The following is a 24026-nucleotide window of genomic DNA, read 5'->3' as shown; positions in this document are numbered from 1 at the left end:
CAAGTCAAGTCATACGTGTATAAAGTGACTAATTGAGTAAGGTATGAAATTGATGGTTAAAATCCTTAATCAATTACTGAAAATGTACATATTATTTGGAGGGTAGTTAGCGGACTAATCTCATATGATACTTAGTTAATGCATGTTAAAGTCATGATAGGCTTACACTCAAGTTATTTTACCCTAATAATAATATTAGATTTTCCTAGTTTAAGTATCAAAACCTAAGAAATCAATATGGCCTTCATATTAGTTGTTGTTTCTAGTTTTATATTAGCGATTGTTTCTGATCACCATGTCAACTATTGTTTCAAGTTTTATATCAATCATTGTGATTCAGTAGGTCAAGGCATTTAAATTGTTCATCATTATTATAGGAGATTTCCATTAGTTATTATGTGTGATGGCGCATCCATTGTTAATTTGTTGAGCAATTATTGTTGGTTATTTAATAATTGTTTAGTTCTTAGTTATTGCTCTCTTGTGTTTGAAGTTGTTGTAAAGGTGTTAAGATGTGTTTGAAAATTGAAAAGGAAAATTATTAATGAACTGGGTTTCATTCATTTTAATTGTCAATATAATTTATTTATTATTAAAAATTTAAAGTGAAAAAAATTATATTATTTATATAACATTTAATATAATACTATTTTTATTGTCTCCTTATATAAAACACTTATTATTTCATGAATTTTTCTTCTTTTATTTCTTATTTTTCTTGTATCACTCACTGTTTCCTCTTCAATGGTTTATATATTTATATATCTATTTTTAGGTTTAAATATGTTTAAACTACCTCTAATTAGCTCGGTTTTCAGATTACTACTTATTAAATTTTTTTAATTTAAATTACCTGACTAATTTTTTTTTCCAGATTATTTTAAGAGTAAGTTTTGGTAGAAATACACTATGTTAAATTAAAAATTCTTAATGGATAGATCAAATTTATATATAAAATATTTTTATGATTATCCATTAATTTGAATTAATGAAATGAAATATTAAATAGTTTTAAATATTTTTAAAAAAATATAAACTTAGGGGGGTGTATTGGATTAGGATTTTAAAGGACTTTTTTAGTTAAAAAAAATCTTGCGGATTTTAAAAGACTTTGTAGGATTTTCATGACTTTTAAGATTTTGCAGGATTCTACAAGACTTAAAATCAGGATTTTAATGGATTCTGCAAGACTTTTAAATCAGGATTTTAATGGATTCTGTGGTATTTTGTAGAATTTTCGTGGATTTTTTATATTTGATAAGATTTCAAAAAAATTTCATACATTCAAATTTAAAAAGAGTCAAAGACAAAAATAATAAAAAATAATAATGTCAGATAAATAATAATAATAATAATAATTCTCCATAATATCTTATCCTCTTAAATAGCATTCACCCACATATCCATAGCTATACTAGTCCTCCAAACATTAGCGTCTTTTCGCTCTTGTTCCTAGGTTTGAATAATAGGTTCAAAAGTATGATCTTCATTAATTGGTAACGTTGAAGATGAAGTTCATCCACTGCTTCAATTGAAAATTCATCAGAACGACATTCTTTACGTAAAAAATTATGTAGTGCTACACATACTAACACAAGTTCTACTCGTGTCTTAAATAAAAATGGAGGTGCTGACTTAAAAATTGTGAACCTTGATTTAAAAATACCAAATATTTTCTCGATCACATTCCTTAAAGACGCATGACGAAGATTGAACAACTCTTTCTCATTTTCAGGGTCATTACCATGACCTGCAAAATCTTGTAGATGATATCTTACACCTCGAAATGAAGCTAAAAATTAGCGTCGATTAGGAAATCCAAAATTCACCAAAAAAATATTTACCTAATTACATATGCAATATATATAATATTAGTATAATAATAATAATAATATTATTATTATTATTATTATTATTTAAAGAATAAACATTTAGATATATAGAATATATATATATATATATATATATATATATATATATATATATATAATTTTAGTTATATATTATATGATAATTTTTAACGATATTTATAAATGTAAATTATTCTAACAAATAATTTAACAATATTTCCTCTTTTAAAAAGTAAACTAATGAAGACATAAATCCTAAACCCTAAAAAATTAGATACTGCAACGTCTTATGTTAATTTTCTTTTTTTAAAATATAAAAAGTCCTAATTTCACAATATAAAAATAAAAAGAAAAATTCATAGTAAAAAAAATAAAATAATTGTTGAGTCATAAAAGGAGGGGAATAAGAGTAACAAACTTAAGGGAAGGAGATAAATTACAATTTTTATGCTAAGAGGGTTCTTCCCCCAACTAAGATCAATTTTCATCTCATTCTACTCACAGAAACCCTAACAAATTCATCTTATATATATATATATATATTGTAGAGATTATGATATCAATTTCATCTTTCACTTTTTTATTTTCTTGACGTGTGCTATAAAAAAAATTACCACTTAAAAGTTAAAATTTTAAGCATTTTTTTTGTGTTATATAAAGAAACAAATTCAACTACATAGAATAAAATAAAGCAAGTCAATTAAAGAGAACGAACAGAAAAATAGAGCAAACCAATGACACTATCATTTACATATCGGAGTTTCACAAAATAGGGGAATGGGATGAGAATAATACTACAATATTATATATGAGCAACGAATAATAGTGTAATATTATTAGCAGAGACAAAATGGAGAAGACAAGAGCATAGAAAAAAAAATATTAAAAACTCACTTGAAAATTCTTGAAAAGTCACTTCAAATAATCCTTCAAAATCCGATAGGTTTGGATGGGATTGTTTTATGAATTTGGTATTTATAGATAACATTAGAAAGTCCTTCAAAATCCCTCTCACACAAAAATCCTTTAAAATCCTTATATTTTTGAATACCAATAGATTGTTTTTAAGTTGTAAAAAATCTCAAATGAATACCAATGAATTTTAATGGACTCTTTAAAAAATCTTGAAAATCCTTATTGAATACCACTAGATTGTTTTTAAGTGACATAAAATCCTGATTGAATACTAATGATTTTTTTTACTCAAAAAAAGTCTTTTAAAATCCTACGAAATCCTAAACCAATACACCCCCTTAATCTATACATTAACTTTTAAATTAATAGTTTGATCGTTAAAATTTAACGTATATAGAACTAAAACTTATCCTTGAAGTAAGTAGAGTCCACTTCCTTTATATATAGAGAGATTGATTGTATATCTCTTGCTTTTAAGAGATGGCAAAGAAAACAAAACACGACCTTGTGAAACCAAAATACAAAGAAGTACAAGAAGGGGTAGCAGCACATTACTAAGCATTATTTTCGCATGGAAACATGACTATCATCGCATTGACTCATTTGTATGGTAGCTCTCTCTTATAGAATTGTAGAGCAGCATACCATATTTTTACAGAAAGGTGGGGTAACATAATAATAACCAAGAAAAAGAGTGTATTTATGCTATAACAAAAAAAAAAACACGCCCTCTCAGTGCTGCAACCATATTTATGCTATCCTGACACGTAAAAAGTAAAACACAAGGGAAGCAAATGAGTGAAGCTTAACCAGTGTTCTGCATGCCAGCAGCAATACCCTTCATGGTGAGAATGAGGGTGTCTTCCAAACCAGGGGCGTATTCACTTGTTGGGTTCAGTGTCACAAGTTCATCAGCTGATTTACTCGACACAACAGACTTCTCCACAGATTCCTTTGATATGCTGGGGCGCTCATTCACATTGTAGTTGGGATCACGGATACGTTTCAATGTGTAAGCTTGGAAAACATTGAGGGTAGTAATGTAGGAATCACGAAGTCTCAGTCTTTGCTTCAAGTAGGGGTCCCCTTCGAGAACTTCCTTGTGTGCAGCCACCTACAGTTAGGTACAGCACAAAACAAAAATCATCTTGTGAAATTATTATTGAGTCTCATTCTTAGGTGTTGAAAGTTTTTTGTTGGTAATGATTAATCGGTCTAGCAATTTTGTTTGACCCAGATAGGATTACTATAAAAAGGAAAACTCTCATTTCAAGTATTTAACATGGTTGCAAATTTAGAACAAAACTTGAGACAACCAATTAAATTAGAACAACTTCATACTAGTTGATCAAAGTACTAGGTGTTGAAAGGTTAATATTGGGCAAAATGTTGGTGAATGGTATGGAAAAAGGGATTGCTTGTAGGATATGGACACTAGTTAAGGAAACATTTAGAGCACTTGAAATCCTCTCTCATTCTATAAGTAATCATGATATATAGTTGAGAGTACAAACAAGTGCCTATACCTTTTGTAATTTGGAAGGATAAACAAATGCTTTATGAGTATAAGAATAGAAAATGTTGAATGTTTAGATGGTAAAAGTAGCATTACCTGAAGTAGGAGCTTCTTAGTTTCTTCATATTTGCTCCTCAGTTGATCCCCAAATGGCCATAGATCCTTTGAAACAAGGAGCTTATCATTCAGAGAAGCGATTCCTGGGTCTCCTTTGGCAAACACCATTTCCACTAAATCAAGTGTGACCCTAAAGAAAGGCCATTGATTGTACATCTCTTGCAGCACATTAAGATTTCTAACATCTTTCTCAATAATCTTTTTAAATGCTGCTCCAAAGCCTAGCCACACAGGAAGATGAAACCTTGTCTGCGTCCATGCAAAGATCCAAGGAATTGCGCGCAGTGTTTCAATGCCTCCACTAGGCCTTCTCTTTGCTGGTCGACTTCCAATATTCATCCTTCCATACTCCAACTCTGGTGTAGCCTGCATGAAACAAAGTTGACATAATTGTTATAATTTAAATGTCATTTTACTTAACAGGGAAGTTGATGAGTATACTATATCTTGGGGGTATCTAGAAGAACTTGTTTGAGCTTATACATGTAACTTACAAATTTTCTATATGATCAATTTAGCTTATTTCAATAAGCTTCGTATAGAAAATTAGAAACTAATCAAAATAAGTTCCTTCTAACTTTTGAACAAGAGTTTGCATGAATAAACTGTCATAACTCATAAGAACTTAATGAGCAAGAGTCTGTTTGGATACAAGACAGAGGTATTTTTGAAAGTTTCTCTACCATAAGAAATTCCTTACTTTTAGTAGAGAAGTTCTCAGAAATCCTTTTAACTAAACTTGTATCCAAAGAGACACCAAGTAAATAATGAAGTTGTTTGCTAAATATGGTCCTTACCAGCCGGAAATATTCAACAAAGCGCGGTTCCTTGAACACAATCGAACGGTATTCCTCAGTAGCAATGATAGCCATCTGATCCATCAAGGCACGCCATTCTGGTTTAGGAGAAATTGGTGGATGCATGCCATGCTCTAGAGTGGCAGCAGTGAAACGTTGCAGTGTTCTAAAGCACAAGTGGTGTTCTCCAAATGATTGCTCAATAACTTCTCCTTGGACCGTGACACGAAGCGATCCATGGATTGTGTCTGGAGGCTGAGACAGAATAGCAAGATGAGTAGGTCCACCTCCTCTTCCAACAGTTCCACCACGACCATGGAACATGGTTAACTTAACACCAAATTTCTTGGCAACCTTTATAAGTTCCTCTTGAGCCTTATACAGCTGCCATGCTGCAGAGAATCTTCCAGCATCTTTTCCTGAGTCTGAGTAACCAATCATCACTTCTTGCTTCCCATTGATCCTATTTCTGTACCAGTCTATCGAGAACAACCGCGCCAAAGCTGCCGGTGCCGCCTCTAGATCATTGAGCTTTTCAAACAATGGCACAACTCTTAATGGATTCTTGATGTGGCATTCACGTTGGAGAAGTTCAACTGCTAGCACATCAGATGGTGTAGTTGCCATTGATATGATGTAGGCTCCAAAGCTGTCTGATGGTAGTTCTGCTATGACATGAAATGTGTCCAAAACATCTCTGATTTCTTCAGTTTGGGGAAGGTCAGGTCCAAATAGAGGCCTTTTTCCACTTAACTCAGATAACAACCATTCCTGTCTTTTCTCTTCAGACCATTCCTGGTAGGAGCCAATTTCCAAGTGCTTGGTTATGGCATCCATCACATCAGTGTGACGATCAGACTCTTGCCTGATATCAAGCCTCACTATTGACAGTCCAAAAGTGGAGACTTGTCTCATGAAATCAAGAAGGCTTCCATCAGCAATTGCTCTATCACCACAAGCACACAGTGATCTGTAGCATAGCTCAAGAGGCTCCAGGAACTACACAAATTAACTCTAGTTAGGCTCTGTCAAATATAAATATCCAAGGAAACATAAATTCATTAAACCAAAATCTAACATTTTAAAGAACTAAATGTTACCAAAAAACATAGCCAGTAATAGTACAATAAAACCCAGCAATGTTAATGGAAAAGTACAAGAAAACAGAAGTCCATTTACATTTGTATGGTTTGACAAATCACTTTTTTCCCCTGTTTCTAGGGACTCGTATAGAATCAATGAAAAGAAGATTTTTTTCTTCTGTTTCTGGTACAAATCTTTGAAAACAGTGAACATAATGAAAAGAATGTTACATGTCATAATTATTTGTGAAAATAGGAAATGAAAACAAAGAATGTTTTCTTAAACTTAACAGGCTCTTATTAAGAGAATTTCACAAGATACAAAATCATATAGTGGAAGAAATTAGAGGACATTGATGATTTGTGACATGCCAAAATTAGCAGCTGGATAGTAATACTTGTTAACAAGAAAGAATAAACATGGATTTACCTCCTCAACATAGGTGAAAGCGGCTTCCTCTGGAATGTCAGAGTACCCATTAGCTAGCAAATGGCGAGAACGCTCACGAGTCTGATAGAGCCTATCCCTTACTTCACCCAGCACCACACGATATGGTTCATTTGAGGGAATCTTTTTCCAAAATTCTGCATCATGAAGAAAGTAAGGATTATCACAAAAGTAAACTAACCAACACATTTTCACCATTTAGATAACTGACAAAAAGTAGACAACAATTTGCTCCATATCATTGTTTATAGCTTCATTCAAAATAAATATAAACACATATTTGAAGAGTGTGGTAAACACCTATGTAGTGTTTTGCAACTTCATCTTTCTTGGAAGACCTATGAAGTTCTTCTGCACGAACACGTAGTTCATCATTGCAACGCCACATAGAAAGCTACAGAAACAAGAAGGGGGAAATCAGCAAAATGATGCAAGAGTAATAGATCATCCACAATGGTCATTTTAAAAGGATGCAAGATGGATATGGCTTACTTCAAACATAAGATCTTCTATCTGGGAATAATACAAATTAGCAGCCATCATTCTAGCCAATAAGCAAACATCCCTTGTCACTTCAGGAGTAACTCTTGGATTACCTGTATCATATTGAAACATAAAGTTTGCATATCATTCCATTTTTCCTAAACTGAGATAATATAGAGTTTGTTTGGATATAAGTTTAGAAATGTTTTGCAAAACTTCTCTACTAAAAAATACTCTTTATTTTCTTTAAAGAAACTTTCAAAACTAAAAATTTCTAGCTTGTATACGAACAGATTCATATACTCTTTTTTTTTTTTTTTTAATCACAAATGAGAATCATACCATCGCGATCACCCCCCATCCAAGAAGAAAATTGAATAAGTGGAGCATTATAAGGAACACGCTCATTAATTCCTATGTTCTTCAAAGCTGTATCAACACGGCGCAGAAATTTGGGAACACCCTTCCAAATTGTTTCATGGAAGTAGCTCATCCCTGCTCTCATCTCATCTTGTGGTGTTGGAGGGGTCCTCCTGATTTCATCTGTACGGAAGGCAGCTTGAATCTGCATACACAAAACCAACAATTTTTTTTTTGTTAGCAATGCCATTGACTGAATTGAACCTTTCATTCTTTTCACCCTTAAATATTTCTTCTTCTGCAGAATCAACTCCAAAACACAGGCATTGATGTGATAAAAAAAAGTCATGGTTACTTATTGCAGTTTGGCAAAACATCAAACAAAATCCTAAAGGTTTGATATTCACCTCCCTTTGTAGAGACTCATCAAGCTCCTGCTTATCATCAGGAGTAATGTCTTTGGCATACAAATGAGATAAACAATTCCTTATCCTGCAATGCAAATGAAAACCAGAAGCTCAAGTTTGTTAGTTACGCAACAGCGTAAACAAAGAAAACACAAAAGTGAATACTGAAGCTAATAAATACTATATTTTAAGTCTGTTTAAATATAAGTTAGAAACAGTTTTGAGAGTTTTTCTACCGAAAATAAAGAGTATTTTTCAATAGAAAAGCTCTTAAAAATGTTTCTAAACTTGTATCCAAAGAGGCTCTTTGTAACAAACCTTGCATGCTTTTGAAGCAAAGATCTACGAATTGATTGAGTAGGATGAGCAGTAAGCACCAGATCAACAGTCTGGTTTTTCAGTGCATCAAAAACTTCCTGAGGAGACTTCTTCAAGTCAAACACAAGTCTCTTGAGAGTTTCTTCAATGTCTGATTCTGTAGTTGCACTGTTCTCATCGGCAAAATCCCCTTTCTTCAACTTGTTCCTTCGCCGCCGAGCAATCTGGACCTCTTCAGCCAAGTTGGCCAAGTTAAGCATGTGGCTAAAGGACTTGGCAACAACAATAGAGTCCCCAGCATTCAAACTGGTTATCACTTTTCCAAGCTCTTCCAGTTTCTTAGGGTCATGCTTTCCTTCATACTCAGCTGAAAGCTCATACACTTCTTGAACCTGCAGAACAACATTTAAGTTCTTAACCATCACGGTGAAACAGTTTTCCAACTCATAATGTCAAAGTGAAATGAAAGAACACATAAGTCCAGTATATTATCAAATTCAAGGTAAACTATAAAATCAGCCAAACATAAGATTTGACAATATCTACTTTTCTACATAATATTGCACATTCAATCACCAAGATATAAAGTGTTAAACTATTTAAAATCTAAAAACAAAATGTTAAACTATTCATTTTGTTTTGTCCCTATAGTTGTCCCATTTTTAGTTAGTCCTTATATGAGAAAACTGTAAATTTTAGTTCCTACACATGCATAATAAGTTTTGATCTTCATTGCTAACATCAGAGAACACATTCTGAAGGTGTACAACTGCTAGATTTCTTTTTCTTTTTTGTGATCATAAAACAATCACAAAAATCTTTTCAGGGAACAATTATCTAGTATGGGAAACAAAACTTACAATGGAAACAACCATAAGACTAAAATTAAATATTGTTCACTGGAATTCGATCAATGAATTGAGTATCTCCCTTCCATAATCCATCATGCAAAGGTCTTTTTCTTGGCTACAAGAACAAATAAAAAGCTATTTTCCCTTGAAACTCCCAAAAAGCCCAACCCATTTGCCTAACATCAAAATCTATTAATAGAAGTCACATGTTTTTTGTCACCAACAAAACTGAGACATGAGAGACTTAAAAATGAGTAACCAAATCAAATAAAGAGCACACAAATGAATCTAACATCACAGTTTTTATTCAAATAAGGCTAGTCAAAACTAGAAGAAAAAAAACTCACTGTTTCCTTCAGATCCTCCCCATGTAAATCCTGAAGAATATCAAGGAACCGATCAAGAAGAAGAGCATCATACTCAATCAATTTGTCATCCTCACTCACTTTGGCAGGAGCCAATTGCCTAAGCTGTGCATCAATAGATGCCATCTTTTCCATGTTCCTGTTCGCCATTGCTACCTTTCAGCCCCTCTCCTGTGATCATGAAAAGCCAAACCAATAACCCCAGATGAACAGATATAAGAACACACAAAATCAATGGAAACTATGAACCTAAAACCAAGGGGCCGAATCAAAACAACATCCATAAATTCTTTTCATGGCCCGCAAATAATGATGACGTTGACATCTATGATTTGGTTAGTGGATGACACGTGAGGGGTGATACTAATACTGCCACAACAAGAGTGGAAGAAAGTGGCTATTGGAAAGACAACACGTAGGGAACCAAAAAGCATGAAACGTGACTTTTGCATGACCCATGAAATGAACAAGTTATGGTAAGTACCTGTGTACGAGGAAGAGGAAGATCACAACGAATGAAAAATGAATCAGAAAGAGAGATGGAGTTTGTGATCTTAAGTGGTGCATTGGGGTGCCTTTATATAGAAAAGTAGAGACATTTTTAGACAAACAAACAATTTTTTTTTTTTTGCTGAACCTAATTATTACTGTTTATGATGATGGAATATGCTTTTAATAAGATTCTCTACTCGAGTGCAGTATAGTACTAGGTACTTTACATTTTTCTGTTCTCAAGTTTGAACTCGGCTGAATTAGAGACCACATGGAATCTTCACTTTTACCTTTTGTTAAAAAAAAAATATATATATATATATATATACTAATAATTGAAATATTAAAACCTTTAGACATCTAAGTATCTAACTATTATTATTGAAATAAACCATTTTTTTAACATTTTTCATCCACAAAGTCAAGATGGAATCTTATTAATACTTACATGATTCAACAGTAGATTTTGATGGAAGGATTGGTTTAATGATGAGAATTGTAATAGTATATACATAATTTTTAAGTTTAAATCTAGTCTTCCCCTCAAAAAAATAAATTTAAATCTAGTCCAATGTAATTTTGATGAATAAAAAAAATAGATTTTGTTGGTGGAAAAGAAAAGAAAATTATTGTCTTTGGTTACAAAAGGGACAATTATATTAACTAGTATTTTAGTCTATATATTTTACATGTTATATATTTTATTACATATAACTAAATTTTATACTACTTCCGAATTTTTATAAATAAAACTTTTTACACTTTTTGTTAATCCTTTTTATAAGACCTTTTTTTAATTATCAATTGCATTAATTCTATTTTCTCTAAAATATTTTTATTTAATAAATAGTTCTTCTAGACAAAAGATAATAAATATTTAAAATTAATTGGATATGTTCCTCTGAAGTGAAGGGATTTCACTTTAAGAAATAAAGAACAATAATATCCATTGATTAAAAATCAATAATGAATATTATAATTAATTTTAAATTTAATTATATATGTATTTAATTTTATTATGATTATCAATTGATTTTTTTAATCAACAATTGTGAGTATATTTTATTTTCTAAATTACACTCTTTCGTTTAAGAGGATCTAAATCCTAATTAATTAGATGGAAAAGGATTAAGCGGGTAGAGGGAAGGTTAATTGTGAAAAAGTAATTTAAATTATTGATAAATTTAATATTCTTAACTAAATTAACTAATTTTCTTAAAGAGTGTAATTTATAATTATGGACATATGTATGTATTAAAAAATTATATATACAAATAAATATTATATACTTATATATAAACTATATTTAAAATTTTTATAAATATATATATATATTTTTTAAACATAAATTATGTTTTTATTTAAGATAAATAGTTTATATTATGATACAATATTATTTGAAATTATTGATAATTTATTTTAAAAGTAATAAACTTTAATTTATAAATAAATATGATAAATAAAAAAATGAATTAGATAAAAAGGTAAAAGAAATGGTTTAATTTTGCTTTTAATCCATAAGTGTTGTAATTATGTGATTTTGGTTCCCAAAATATTAATTGAACAATTTTAATCTCTCAAATATTATAATTATACAATTTTAGAACTACTCACACAATTACAAAATCAAACAATTTCTTAAAAATTCTGTTGTCAAAAAATAATCCCAAAATATTATTTCACAAGATAGCTGGCATTTATTATATAGGGGTTGATATAACTATTTAATATTATTAAAACTTTTAAATCATTCATCAAATTATGTTTTTTATATTTATTGGTTTTGTTTCGTAAAGTAATCTATATTTGTGAAACGTAATTTCTATTAATCAGACATTATTTTAATAGAAACAAAAACTTAGAACTACCGTTCCCATGAGGGATATATTCATTGGTATATGTTAATGAATTGTCTGCGGTTGTTTCTTTTTGAATAAATATTTGGATTTATACAACTATAGCACAGGTTCTCATAAAAATAAAGACCCTTATTTTGTTAAGTTTTATAATACATAATATATATTTTTCTGCTAATTTAATTATATATTATTTTATTGATTTTTATAATAATTATTTTAAAAAAATATATCAAAGATAATTTTTAATTAGTTAAAAGTACTCTTTTTTTTTACAAGGAAATTAAAAGTATTATGCCTATTAAACTCGTAGTTTTATTGTTGTATATCACATTTATATAATTTCTATGCAATTTCATGTCAAAATCTTGTATATATTACAAAATTGACTTTCAAAAGGAAAAGAAAGTTGATGAATAAAACGTTTGATTCATGGTCGTGCATTCAATTAATTACCACCACAAAAATGAAACTGTTCTTTTTCTGAAGACAAAATATCCATTCAACAATAAACAAAGTGGCGATGCTTTTGTGGAGGCTAACGTTGTTTGATCGATGTTATTCGGAGTTTCGGATGTTTGCTGATTGTTTCTATTTTGACGGTTCATACTTCAAATTTGGCTGTTTATACTTTATTTTACCTTTATTCCCATTTCACATCATTCCATAAGAAAAATGATGAGAAAATTAATAAATTATTATTCAACAATAAAGAAAATAAAATATGGTCACTCTTTTGTTTGTAGGCATACAACATAATCTTTCAATATTGAAATATAGATAAAGTTTTATATCATTATCATGAAAATAAATAAATATTTATAAAATATATGGTCTTTATTAGTATAAAATATTTTAAAAGATGACCAAAAAAAAATTACGAGATTTTAAGTTCAAAATAAATAATATTATTTTAATATAAAAGTATGTGTGTGAATTTCGAATGTTCAACTTTAGTATCCGAGCCAATAATTGATTAAGTAGTCGATTCAGAAGCTCAATAAATATTTAATAATAAAAGATGGTGAATCCAAATATAGAATCCTGTCAATATGAGATTTTTTAAAAGATAACTAAAAATAAAATTATGAAAACTTAAATTCAAAATAAATAATATCATGTTAATATAAAAAAAAATATGAATATGTGAATCTTGAATATCCAACAATCAATTAAATAGATTGTCCCTGCAATATATATGAAGGAAGAATGTCTAAATTGTCGTATTAATTCATCGCATTAAAATATAAGCATACTAAGTGTACTTGAATATCTATTTTAATTAATTTTTTTTTATGTTAAACATTTTATATGTTAAAACAGGGGAAGCAAGCACACTGTTTTACAAATCATATAGATGGGCTAATAGGCACCATTAGTGGGCATGACTCAACATACATTAACCATTCTCCATTGCGTTTTCTATTTTTGTTTTTATTTACAATGATTACGTTGGAATTGCCAAGAACTGTCTCACTATGAGTCACAAAGCATGTGGGAACAGATTAAAAAAAAGTGATGAATTAATAATATGATACCAATATGATGCATGCTTTTATGACTATCAGCACCAAGGAGAGGAGCATATTCCCATGCGATTTTGGTTTTAATTTTTTTTTCTTTCAAATGAAACTCTACTTTGTTGTGTATATTGTTTGAAATTTTATCACCAAGACTAAAAGGGAGTTAAACAAGCATCTTAAACTTTGTAAGATTTGTTTTGAGATATGAAGAGTGAACTTATATTATTAAGATTGATTCTTAATAATATCAAAATAATAATTAATAAATATAAATTATGTTTTGTTAATATAAATTAATTTTTAATTATCAATTTTAAAATACTATATTGATCATATTTATATAAAAAAAAAGTTATTAATTTTAATATATATGTGATTAAATATATCTCAAGAATCATCAAAGATATTGAATTCAAACTTCAATTAGAAATTTTGAAAAGTTGACTTGGTGTATGTTATTTATTCATGATAAAATTTAATAAAAAATAAAATAAAAAGACTAATTAAAGTTTGTCATGGGTAATACCCATTATATCATCAAAATAGAAATTTATATAAAAAAATTATAAACAGAAAAAAAAAGAAAAAAAAAAGAAGCTGGACATGAGTCCATAAGGTACAATTCTTGGGACATGGTGTGCTTTGAAAAGTTCACATGGTGCTCAGTGCTCTGTAAGTGAATCAAATGGCGCATGGAAGAGTTTGAAATTGTTATATAATACACTTAAATCGCATATCTTTTAAATGAAATAGACGGAATCTAACATGAAGTAATTAGGAATAATAGGTTTTTAACTGAAAAAATATAATAAAAAAATTATAAAAATATTTGAGTGTTATAGTGGCGCCGTCATCGCTGCGCGTGCGGTCACGATGACGACGCTGTTGTTGTCCACTGAAGAGAAATTATCGAAACTCTCGCCATTTGCGTCGTCATGGAACAAATCTCGTTCTCTCCGGTTAACTATAACGAAATTAGATTACGAGCAGAGGAAAGAAATTGGAAACCCTAGGTTCTGCCGTTGTACATGTGGCCACGGTGACACTGCCACTGCACGTGCGGCCACAGTGACGAGCCACCGTCGCTGTCCACCAAAGAGGAATCATCGAAAACCCTCGCCATTCAAGGGATCGATCGCGTCGCCGTGGAACAAATCTCATTCTCTCCGGTTAGCCATAGCAAAATTAGATTACGAGCAGAGGAAAGAAATTGGAAACCTTAGGTTCCACTGCTGCGTGTGCGGCCACGGTGACGCCGCTACGCGTGCGGTCACAGTGACTGACGACGCCGCTGTGCACGCAGCCACAGTGGTTCGACGGGGTTCGACAGGGATGAGTGCAACCACGATGGTTCGACAGAGATGAGCGCAACCACAGTGGTTCGACGGGGATGAGTTGAGAAAAACAAATTACTGGTTGTGTGGATTGCCTTATCAATTGAAAAAAGATGGGAAAACAATCTTATACGTTGATTTTTTTTATTAATATATCTAATGACTAAAATTAATGATTCATCCATGAGGGACAGTTTTCCCTACTTCATGTTAGAATCCGTTAATGAAATAAACATAATATGTTTAAATAATTTCTTCATAGATATTTTTAGGTGAGAAAAGTAAGAGAAAAATATTATAAATTAAAATAATTTTATGTTAAGTTAGTTTATAAAAATATTTTTTTTATTAATTTCTCTAAAATATTTTTTTTATTTTAAACTTATTTCATAAGTTAATTTTAACTTGTGAATAAATTTACGTTGAATTTTTTCTAAAAGTGTTTATGGATAAATTTATCTAAATATAGACTATTTTATTTCAATAGAAGTAAAATGAGTAAAATAAGTTGAATTAGTATTTTAACACGTGTATTTGAGAGACCAGGTATTTATTTTATACAATTAAAATTTATAATAAAGTACATATAAATAAATACTATTGAATTTATGAGTTACATTTAAATTAGTATAAATAGATATTTTTAAATATATTAATTATATTTTTATTTAAGATAAATACATTTATTATTTTGAGTAATCTTTTAAATATTTATAAAAAATATATTATTTTTAATTATTAATTACTTATTTTAAAAATATTAAAATCTAATTTATAAATAAATTGAATTAGATAGGAAGTTAAAAGAATATCTCAAAATGTTCTCATTAAATAATAGTCCCCAAAAATACTCTCATGCAAGATAGTTGTTCATGTTTAATATTTCTTATGTTCTTTTTTATATGTCAGATTTTTAATGAAATTTTATTTCTATTTATTTATTATTTTTAAATTTTAAAATAACATTAATTACTATGTTATCAATTATACTCTTACATCTCACTTAACTTTTAATTAATTTATTATACATGATACATGACAACTAATATACATTTATTATGAAGAAAAATGAAAAAGGATAAAATAGGAAACATAAAAATTATAATGGCTCAACATGTCACTGTACTTATTATAGTTCAACTACTAAGCAATGAAATAAACAAACAACAACTAACCTAGGGTTGTTAAACACACCCGCACTCACACACACAGTTAGGGATGGCAATGGGGTCCCATGGGAGCGGGTAATAGTAAACCCGCCCCCACCCCGCTGTATGAAAATTGGTCTCATACTCACCACATATCCACGCGGGTATCTATTAAGCGGGTATCCATAAATTTCTTGAATACCCACGGATATCCATGGATATCCATGGATATTTATAAATTTTTTAAGAAATTAAAAAAATTATATTACAAATAATTTTAAATTTATATTTAATGTCATTGAAATATTAAAAATAAAAATTCAATGTTAATTTTGAATTTGTATTTAACATTAATTCTGTTGAAATAATAATAAAGATGCAAGATAATCAATCACTTAAAATACATCAATCTTACACAAGTATGTGAAAGTCTCGTATCACAAAGCTACAATAATTCAATCTCATAATTCCAAACGTAAGTAAATAACTTAAAATACATAAATCTTATTGGTCCAATCAAAGCTATAAAATTAATCAAATTACATCCAACATAATTCTATGGAAAGAAAATAAGATGAGAGTGTAGCTTTAGGGTTATGTGGTACAAGAATAATTAGGATATTTAATAAATATTATTAAACGGGTACCCGCGGGTATGGATATCATCATACCCGCCCCCGCCCCATTTATAAACGGGTAAAAAATTATCCGTCTCCATATCTGCGGGTATCCAATTAGCCTATCCATATATTATCCGTAGCGGATTTTACCCACAGATACCTACGAGTACGGGTATTTTTGGCATCCCTACACACAGTAGAAAACCGAAAGAACAACTTCGATACATATATATACAATTTGAACAAAAAAATATTCCATTGTATAAACATAATCTTACTCGTTGGTCCACGACTATACAAGACTTGACTTCATTAAAGTATCCTCAACAAAATGAGCCACCATCAACATGACTCACCACCAAAACATCCAAGCAATCCTACTAATCTTAACCTACTACTATTCCAATATGTGATTATATCAGTTTCAATCACAAGGAAAAAAAAGGATAAGCTTGTGAAAAGAATTAACAAAAAAATTACAATTGAACAACTTATAACAATACAACATAGTCAACTTAATATAACAACATTCACTCATCATCCAAGCAACAAATACAACTTACAACTTAAAACAACATAAAAACTTAATCTCAACATGTTCAACACAACAGCAAAATACAATTAATGCGTCATCACATATGTCAATTATGAAGATCTTTTATAACAGAGATGAACCATTTAAATGATTAGATTCTATCGAACTACAACGTTTGACCTATGATAACCATATTAGGTGTAAACAACCTTAGGTCTTATAGAGATTCTATTTAACAACTTGATTTGATTTCTTAGGTTTTGTTACTTAAACTATGAAGTTTAGTATTATTGTTAGGGTAAAATTGTTTGGATATAAGCCTACCATGATATTAGCTTGCAACACTAAGTCTCCTATGAAATTAGTCCACTGACTACCCTCCAAATATTATGTCTTTCCAATATTCGATTAGGGATTAAGTCTCTGACCTTGTACTTTACTCAGTTGGTCATTTTATACATATATGCTTCAACCTTACCCACATATGGACACCATATAAAACTCAGCAGTGACAACTTTAAAAACAACTACCCATTTAGAAGTCAACTTATTTACTGAAAAATTTCAATTGGGCTTTCAAAGTGCCACAAACATAATGAGATATTTTAATTTCTAAAATATTTTTATTTTCCTCTAGGTTTTATGTATCTCAACAAAGACATGTATCTACACCACATGTCTACAACATATCAACAAATATTCAACTATAGCAACATACAACTTTATAACTTAATAGTCTATCAACTTACATATTAATAACATAAATATCATCATATAGTATATCAAATTGAAACTAATGAGCTATCAACATACAACTTAATCAACATCTTTTAATCACAAAACAACCTAAACAACACATCAAAATCATACAACCCATGGTTGACACTATCCCCTAGACACCTAATGCCACTAAGGCAAAAGGCTTCCTATCTTGTCCATACCTAGTGCCAAACTACCTATGTCCGATGTGGTTGAGGTAGAGAGCCTCCCACTTTCTCTCGTCAGGTGTGACAAAACCCATGTCCAACCCCAATTAGGTAGAAGACCTTTATTTGACTCATGCCCGACGCCACTCCACTAGCACCCGACATGGATCCAAGTATAGACAAGTTTATCTCCTCACGCCCAATGTCGTTCAAACCATGCCCAACATGATTTCAATTCGAAATGATTATCTCTCTTCACATCCGGCGTGAGCTCCTTGGCTTTGAAAGCTTTGAATCTCCTCCTAGTTATAATAACCCATCATGGCCGTTATATATATATATATATATACACATAATTGTGCACCAAAGGTGGCCTAACATGCTACAATATATACAACGGTCTACAAAATAAACTCTACCACTAGGGGTAATCAACAAAATATAACTCTCCAGCTCTTTCCACCAAGTGACCTCCATCAGCTAACACCAATCTATCCCTGCCCTGCTCCCATATATCGTATGATCATCACGGTCCAAACTACATGGAAACATGCAAAGATAAGCTAGTGAAAATAAATAACACATATATAGGAAAACAACTTAATATCACTATCATCATCAGCAACTAGTTCAACATACAACACACAACACATAAACAACACATATCTCAACAACACCTATACATAGTCAAATATCAACAAGTTTTTCATTTAGCAAATCATGCTTGATGTCATTCTCCCTATGTCTGATGTCATTAAGAAAGAGAGCCTCTGACTCGCCTACACTTGGTGCCAATATAAATGTGCCCGACGTGGATGAGGTAGAGAGCCCCCTATGTCAATCATGCCTAGCATAGATAAACCTATGCCCAACCTCATCTAGGTATAGAGTTTTTGCTTGACTCACATCTGACACCACAAAACTTGCACCCGTCTTCCCGGTAGAGAGCCTTTATCTTGATCACACCTAGCGCCACTCATCTTGGGCCCAACATCACTAAGTCAAAGAGTTTCTCAAATAATCATGTTTAATGACTCTTATTCCATGCTCAACGTGACCAAGTTAGAGAGCTCTTCACTGACCAATGTCTGACACTACCAATCCTATGTTTAACATCATCAGGACAAAGAACTCCTAACTTGAGTCACACCTGACAATATAAATGCACATGCAACGCGATGGTGATTTCTACACATAGTAGAATCACCAATTTTTCTTAAAACCTACAATTACCTCAACAAATCCAACATGTAGCACAACATTCAATATATAGGTAACATATATGACTCAATTCAAATCTTCCAAAGATCCCTTCGAGGGAAAATTTTCTAATAACATCATCATCTCATGATTTCAACCAATCTCAACTACAAATGATGATTCCAAGCAGCAAACAACAATAACACTATAAAAAAATCATGTTTTAGCGACCATCAAAGTCTGTTGCCATCTACTCTATTTTGGTCACTATTACATTTAGTGACTGAATTACAAACTAAAAAAACTCGTCACTAAAACCCTGGTCAGTGTTGATAATAGCAGCCAAAATTGTTTTCGTTGCAAGTTAGCAACCGAATACATTCATCGCTAGAACTTCAAAAATTGTCGTTATAGTATTGGTCGCTTAGTTTCTAGAGACCAATCTTGCGACTGAATTTTTTGGTTGCAATCAATCACCAGTTTTTTTATTTATTTAAAAAAAACATTTAAATTCAGTTTCTAATTCGGTCGCAAAATAAGTCGGTATTTCCGTCTCTAAATCGGTCGCAAAAATTAAAATAGCTATGAAACTAATTTGGTCGCAAAAAACTTGAAATAGCTACGAATCAATTCGGTCGCTATTTCGGTTGCTAATGTTAACCAATATTTTTAAAATTCTTTTTAAATTATAAATTTAAACATGTTAATAAATATGAAATTAACAATATATTTATTACACAATTTATAGTAATGAACTAGAACATACTAAATGGCTTACATAATCTCATTCATGTAAACTTATAGTGTATAGTGGAAACTAAATAAAATATAACTATGTCAATATGATATGCTAAAAACATGATAATAACATAAAACATCTAAACTTCAACAAAGTAATAGTGAAATACAACAAAAAATCCTGAAACAAGTAAAATAAAAGAGTATAATCAAGGGTTTTCTTCAACAAATTAGAAGTAAAATACATCTAGAAATCCTAAAACAAGTAAAATAAAGGAGTCTAATTAAGAGTCTTATGCTATCTCATCAAGAGCATCATCAATACCATGCTCAGGATCATCTGGGGTAGTACTCAGTGGAGGAGGGGTTGGCCTTAAAGGGTCAATGTTGAGAATACATCTAGAAATCCTAAAACAAGTAAAATAAAGGAGTCTAATTAAGAGTCTTTTGCTATCTCATCAAGAGCATCATCAATACCATGTTCCGGATCATCTGGGGTAGTACTCAATGGAGGAGGGGTTGGCCTTAAAGAGTCAATGTTGAGGTGTCGTAGTATATATTGCATATGCTCATCTTGTTGTCGTATATGTTCTTCCAATACTTTTTCCTTTACTTCCTTTGCAGCAAACTCAACATTTAATTTAGCTATCTTATTTTGCATTTCCTCTATCATCCATGTAGTGACTAGTGATGGCTATGACACAAAAGATTGTGAACGTGTTAACGTATGATGTGTTTCAAACAAGATTGTTTTTAAGTGAAAAAAATAATAAATTTTTTTTACTACATACTTAACTTAATTAAACCACATCCAATTTAGGCCCACTTTGTACTTGGATTTTTGAAATGTAAGCCCAGCATGAATTCAAATTTAATTTTTTGGAGACTATTTAGTTTGGAGTGGGTTAAGAAATTAAAATGGGGTGTGTTTTATTTTAATTGGGTGGTTGGGACTTGGAAAGGAAAAATTTACAAGTATTAACTATGGCTTGACCCTTAATTTAATAAAAAAATTTACAAGGATTTTTAGACCGTTATATTATTTTATTTTTAATTTAATAGTTTAAAAAAATTCTTTAATGTTTTTTGTTCTTTCTTTTTTTTAACTTTTTTTTTCCCGATTTAACCCTTAACTATTCCCAAAGGTTAAAGAAAGAGATCCAAACAAGTGACCAAATGACCATTAGTTTTTATCCTAAAACTTACCTTAATCTTAAAATAATAAATATTTTAAATTAAAAAATTCATATAAATAAAATTTATGGTGATTTGGATGTTGAGATGACCTATTTTAACAACAAAGTATAGATGGTTAGAGTGAAAATTTTAATAACTCATATTCATATCAATTTTTAACGATTTAATTGTTGAATTAAAGGTTCTTAATATATAGATTAAATATGTATAATTTTTAAAAATTTGAAAACTATTTGATGTTTTATTTTGTTAATTAAAATCAATGTATTAATTAACAAAATAAAGTATCAAAAATTAAATTATGACACAAACTTAATTACAATTTTTTATAATTTATTTAAAAATTATTAAATTAATTTATAAATATATATTATAAATATGGATTGAAATAAATAAGGAATTTAAAAAAAAAACTCATATACTCTAATTAAAAAAGTCTAAAAATCCAATAGTCAAAAAGAAACCTCCAAAAATATTTTGTGCATAATAGCTATTGGTATTAATTATGTAGGAGTGCATATAAATATTTTTTTTATTAAAAATTAATGTCTTGTTCTCACCAAAAAAGAAAATGGGACTTATACTCACTGATAACAATGTCGAACGTTATCAAATACATGAATATATGACACTAAAAGAAGTCAACTAAGGCAAAAAAATATAAAGAAATATGAACTAAAATATGACTATCACTCACCAACAATATTATCATCACTTTTAACCAATTTATATATATTTTTTAAGTTTTATTTAGCGACTGAATAATATTCGATCGTTATTTTTAAATAATATTTTGCGACCAAATACAATTCAATCGCTATGGATGGGTTAATTTGTGTTTATTAGCTACCAAAATTTAATCAATCGCTTAAAAAATCAATATTTCTTATTTAGCAACCGAATTGAATTCAGTCACAATTTTTTTTTTACAATTTAGTAGAAAATTGGTCGTTGGTTCCGTCACAAACTATGCCTGCATGAAACATAATTAAACAACGACGGATATAGCGACCGATTTGCTAGCAACGCCTTAGTTTAGTCGCTAAATCGGTCGTTGATTGAGTAATAATAATCGGTCATTAAATCAGTCGCAATATAGAGACTAGTAAATTTCAATCGCTAATTTCGATCGCTATTTTGCATTTTTATTGTAGTATAATACTTTAACAACTTTTAATCAACAAACTTCTTTTACCTTGATTTGCTCAAACACGAGAAGAGGAGAGGAAAAAGGAAGAAGGACTCATACTCTTTGCATAGCTCTTGACCTTAGATTCTTGGCTTCCAAGCTTCAAATTTAACGATCTATTGTCATTGCTCAACTGATAGAAGGATCTAACAAGATTCCAGAAGAATCAGAAGAAGCAAGATTTTCTCTAGCTCCAAAGATTATATCTCTTTAGCTTTTCTCTAACTTTTCTTAAGATATGAGTTTATGAGATTCACGTCTTAAAAAAAATTTTAAATATCATTCCCTAAACTTAGTCAACCTGACCCTAATTAAAACTACCTTAGCAACAACTTAACTCTCAAGAACCCTTTGACCCTTAGAACTCTAAAACAACTATAACACAACAATAAATAAAATAATTCAACAAGTAATCAACATATATCATCTAATTAATTAATAAATTTTAAAATCACACAATGTTACACAAACTAGATAAGAAGTGACTATTAGATAAAATACATTATTTACTCTCAATAAATGCACCAACAAACACATTCATCTAAAGAATACAAATGAAACAATAAGCCTACAAGAAGAATTTAAAAGATTTGCAATAGTTATCTTCAAGAGTTGCTTATATATATGAAGCTTGGACACTCAACAAGAGAAGAACAATACTCTAATTTGAAAATGCACAAATCATCTTCATATAAGCATCTTTATATATACTTTATTGTTATATCACATCTTCATTGTAAGACGAAACTCTGTTAGTTTATTCCTTAATAAAATTTTGTGTTTTTAGCTTGAAGTCAGAAAAGACTTTATTTTTAAATAATACTTAGTTTATAGAGTCTAGAGAGACTTTCTTGTTAAAGAAATATACTTAAGTAGTTTGCTTGAGGAGTCAAGTCAAAAAATACTTTAAGTTAAGTCAACATTGGCTTGATTATATAATACCTTGTATCTTTTTAAAAGATAGTGAAAATTGATAATAATAATAATAATAAAAAAGCTATACATAATCTTGAATCTCGATGATTAAAATCAATATAATTTTTTTTTCTTATTTTATTTGCATCCTTTAGTCCGTGTGTATTTAATTCACAATTTAAGAAAAAAAATGTTGAAATTTTTTATAAATGCAATTCAATCTCTTATAAAAATCATATTGACTTCTCAAAAATATATTTTTAAGTTAATTTAAATTAAAAATTAAATTTATTTTTTCTTCTTATCTTCTTCCCTCACTATCCTAATACATTTTGCATGACATTGTGTGATCAGATCATTGTCAAAAAAATACTCATGGAAAAAGATTCCTTATCATTCTTTAAAAAATAATTGTCAATGTTAATTAAAAAAAGGTGGTCTGTTTTGTTTCTATTGGTTCATGTTTACCCTTGTTTCAAAAAAGAAAAATAAAAAATCATTGTCAATGTTCATAAGAAAGGGTGACCTGTAGTGTGATTTTATTGGTCCACACTTGAAATTATTTCATGCATGATGAAGATTGAAGTTGACTTTAAGAAGAAGCTTTATATATTTATTTTAGGTTTCAAAGTTCAAACTCCTTACCAACTCTCTTGGGCTTATTCAACTGCCCTGTTCCATTCTCAATGATGCTTTTCATATATATATATATATATATATATATATATATATATATATATATATATATATATATATATATTTCAAATGGCATTGCATGGTGATGGTGCATGGTGATAAGTCAAAATAGTTATAAGATAATGCCCTTGTCAATTATCAATTATAT

At 29.9% G+C, this 24026-nt stretch overlaps 1 protein-coding gene across 1 annotated transcript; it reads right to left on the bottom strand.

The window, feature by feature from the left end:
- Window positions 1–3177: 3177 nt before the first annotated feature.
- LOC109811930 (phosphoenolpyruvate carboxylase) lies at window positions 3178–10149 on the bottom strand. The gene is made up of 11 exons (XM_020375776.3): window positions 9994–10149; window positions 9492–9680; window positions 8294–8685; window positions 7976–8060; window positions 7551–7773; window positions 7218–7321; window positions 7026–7119; window positions 6708–6862; window positions 5196–6194; window positions 4378–4764; window positions 3178–3879 (listed from the first exon to the last, which is right to left on the bottom strand). The coding sequence occupies exons 2-11, from the start codon at window positions 9657–9659 to the stop codon at window positions 3571–3573; spliced, it is 2916 nt and encodes a 971-aa protein (XP_020231365.1). The 5' UTR covers window positions 9660–9680; window positions 9994–10149; the 3' UTR covers window positions 3178–3570.
- Window positions 10150–24026: the final 13877 nt, after the last annotated feature.

The sequence above is a fragment of the Cajanus cajan genome, chromosome 10 (genome assembly GCF_000230855.2).
Source record: "Cajanus cajan strain Asha chromosome 10, NIPB_CcT2T_4, whole genome shotgun sequence".
NCBI lineage: Eukaryota > Viridiplantae > Streptophyta > Magnoliopsida > Fabales > Fabaceae > Cajanus > Cajanus cajan.
This window is presented reverse-complemented; position numbering and strand designations above follow the sequence as displayed.

What these genes read in the sequence shown, in the direction of transcription:
- LOC109811930 (XM_020375776.3), bottom strand. Translation starts at nt 9,659, where the DNA reads ATGGCGAACAGGAACATGGAAAAGATGGCATCTATTGATGCACAGCTT. An exon ending in GGGAGGATCTGAAGGAAACA is followed by an intron (nt 8,686 to 9,491) that starts GTGAGTTTTTTT and finishes GTTGTTCTGCAG; the next exon opens with GTTCAAGAAGTGTATGAGCT. An exon ending in ATGAGTCTCTACAAAGGGAG is followed by an intron (nt 7,774 to 7,975) that starts GTGAATATCAAA and finishes TTGTGTATGCAG; the next exon opens with ATTCAAGCTGCCTTCCGTAC.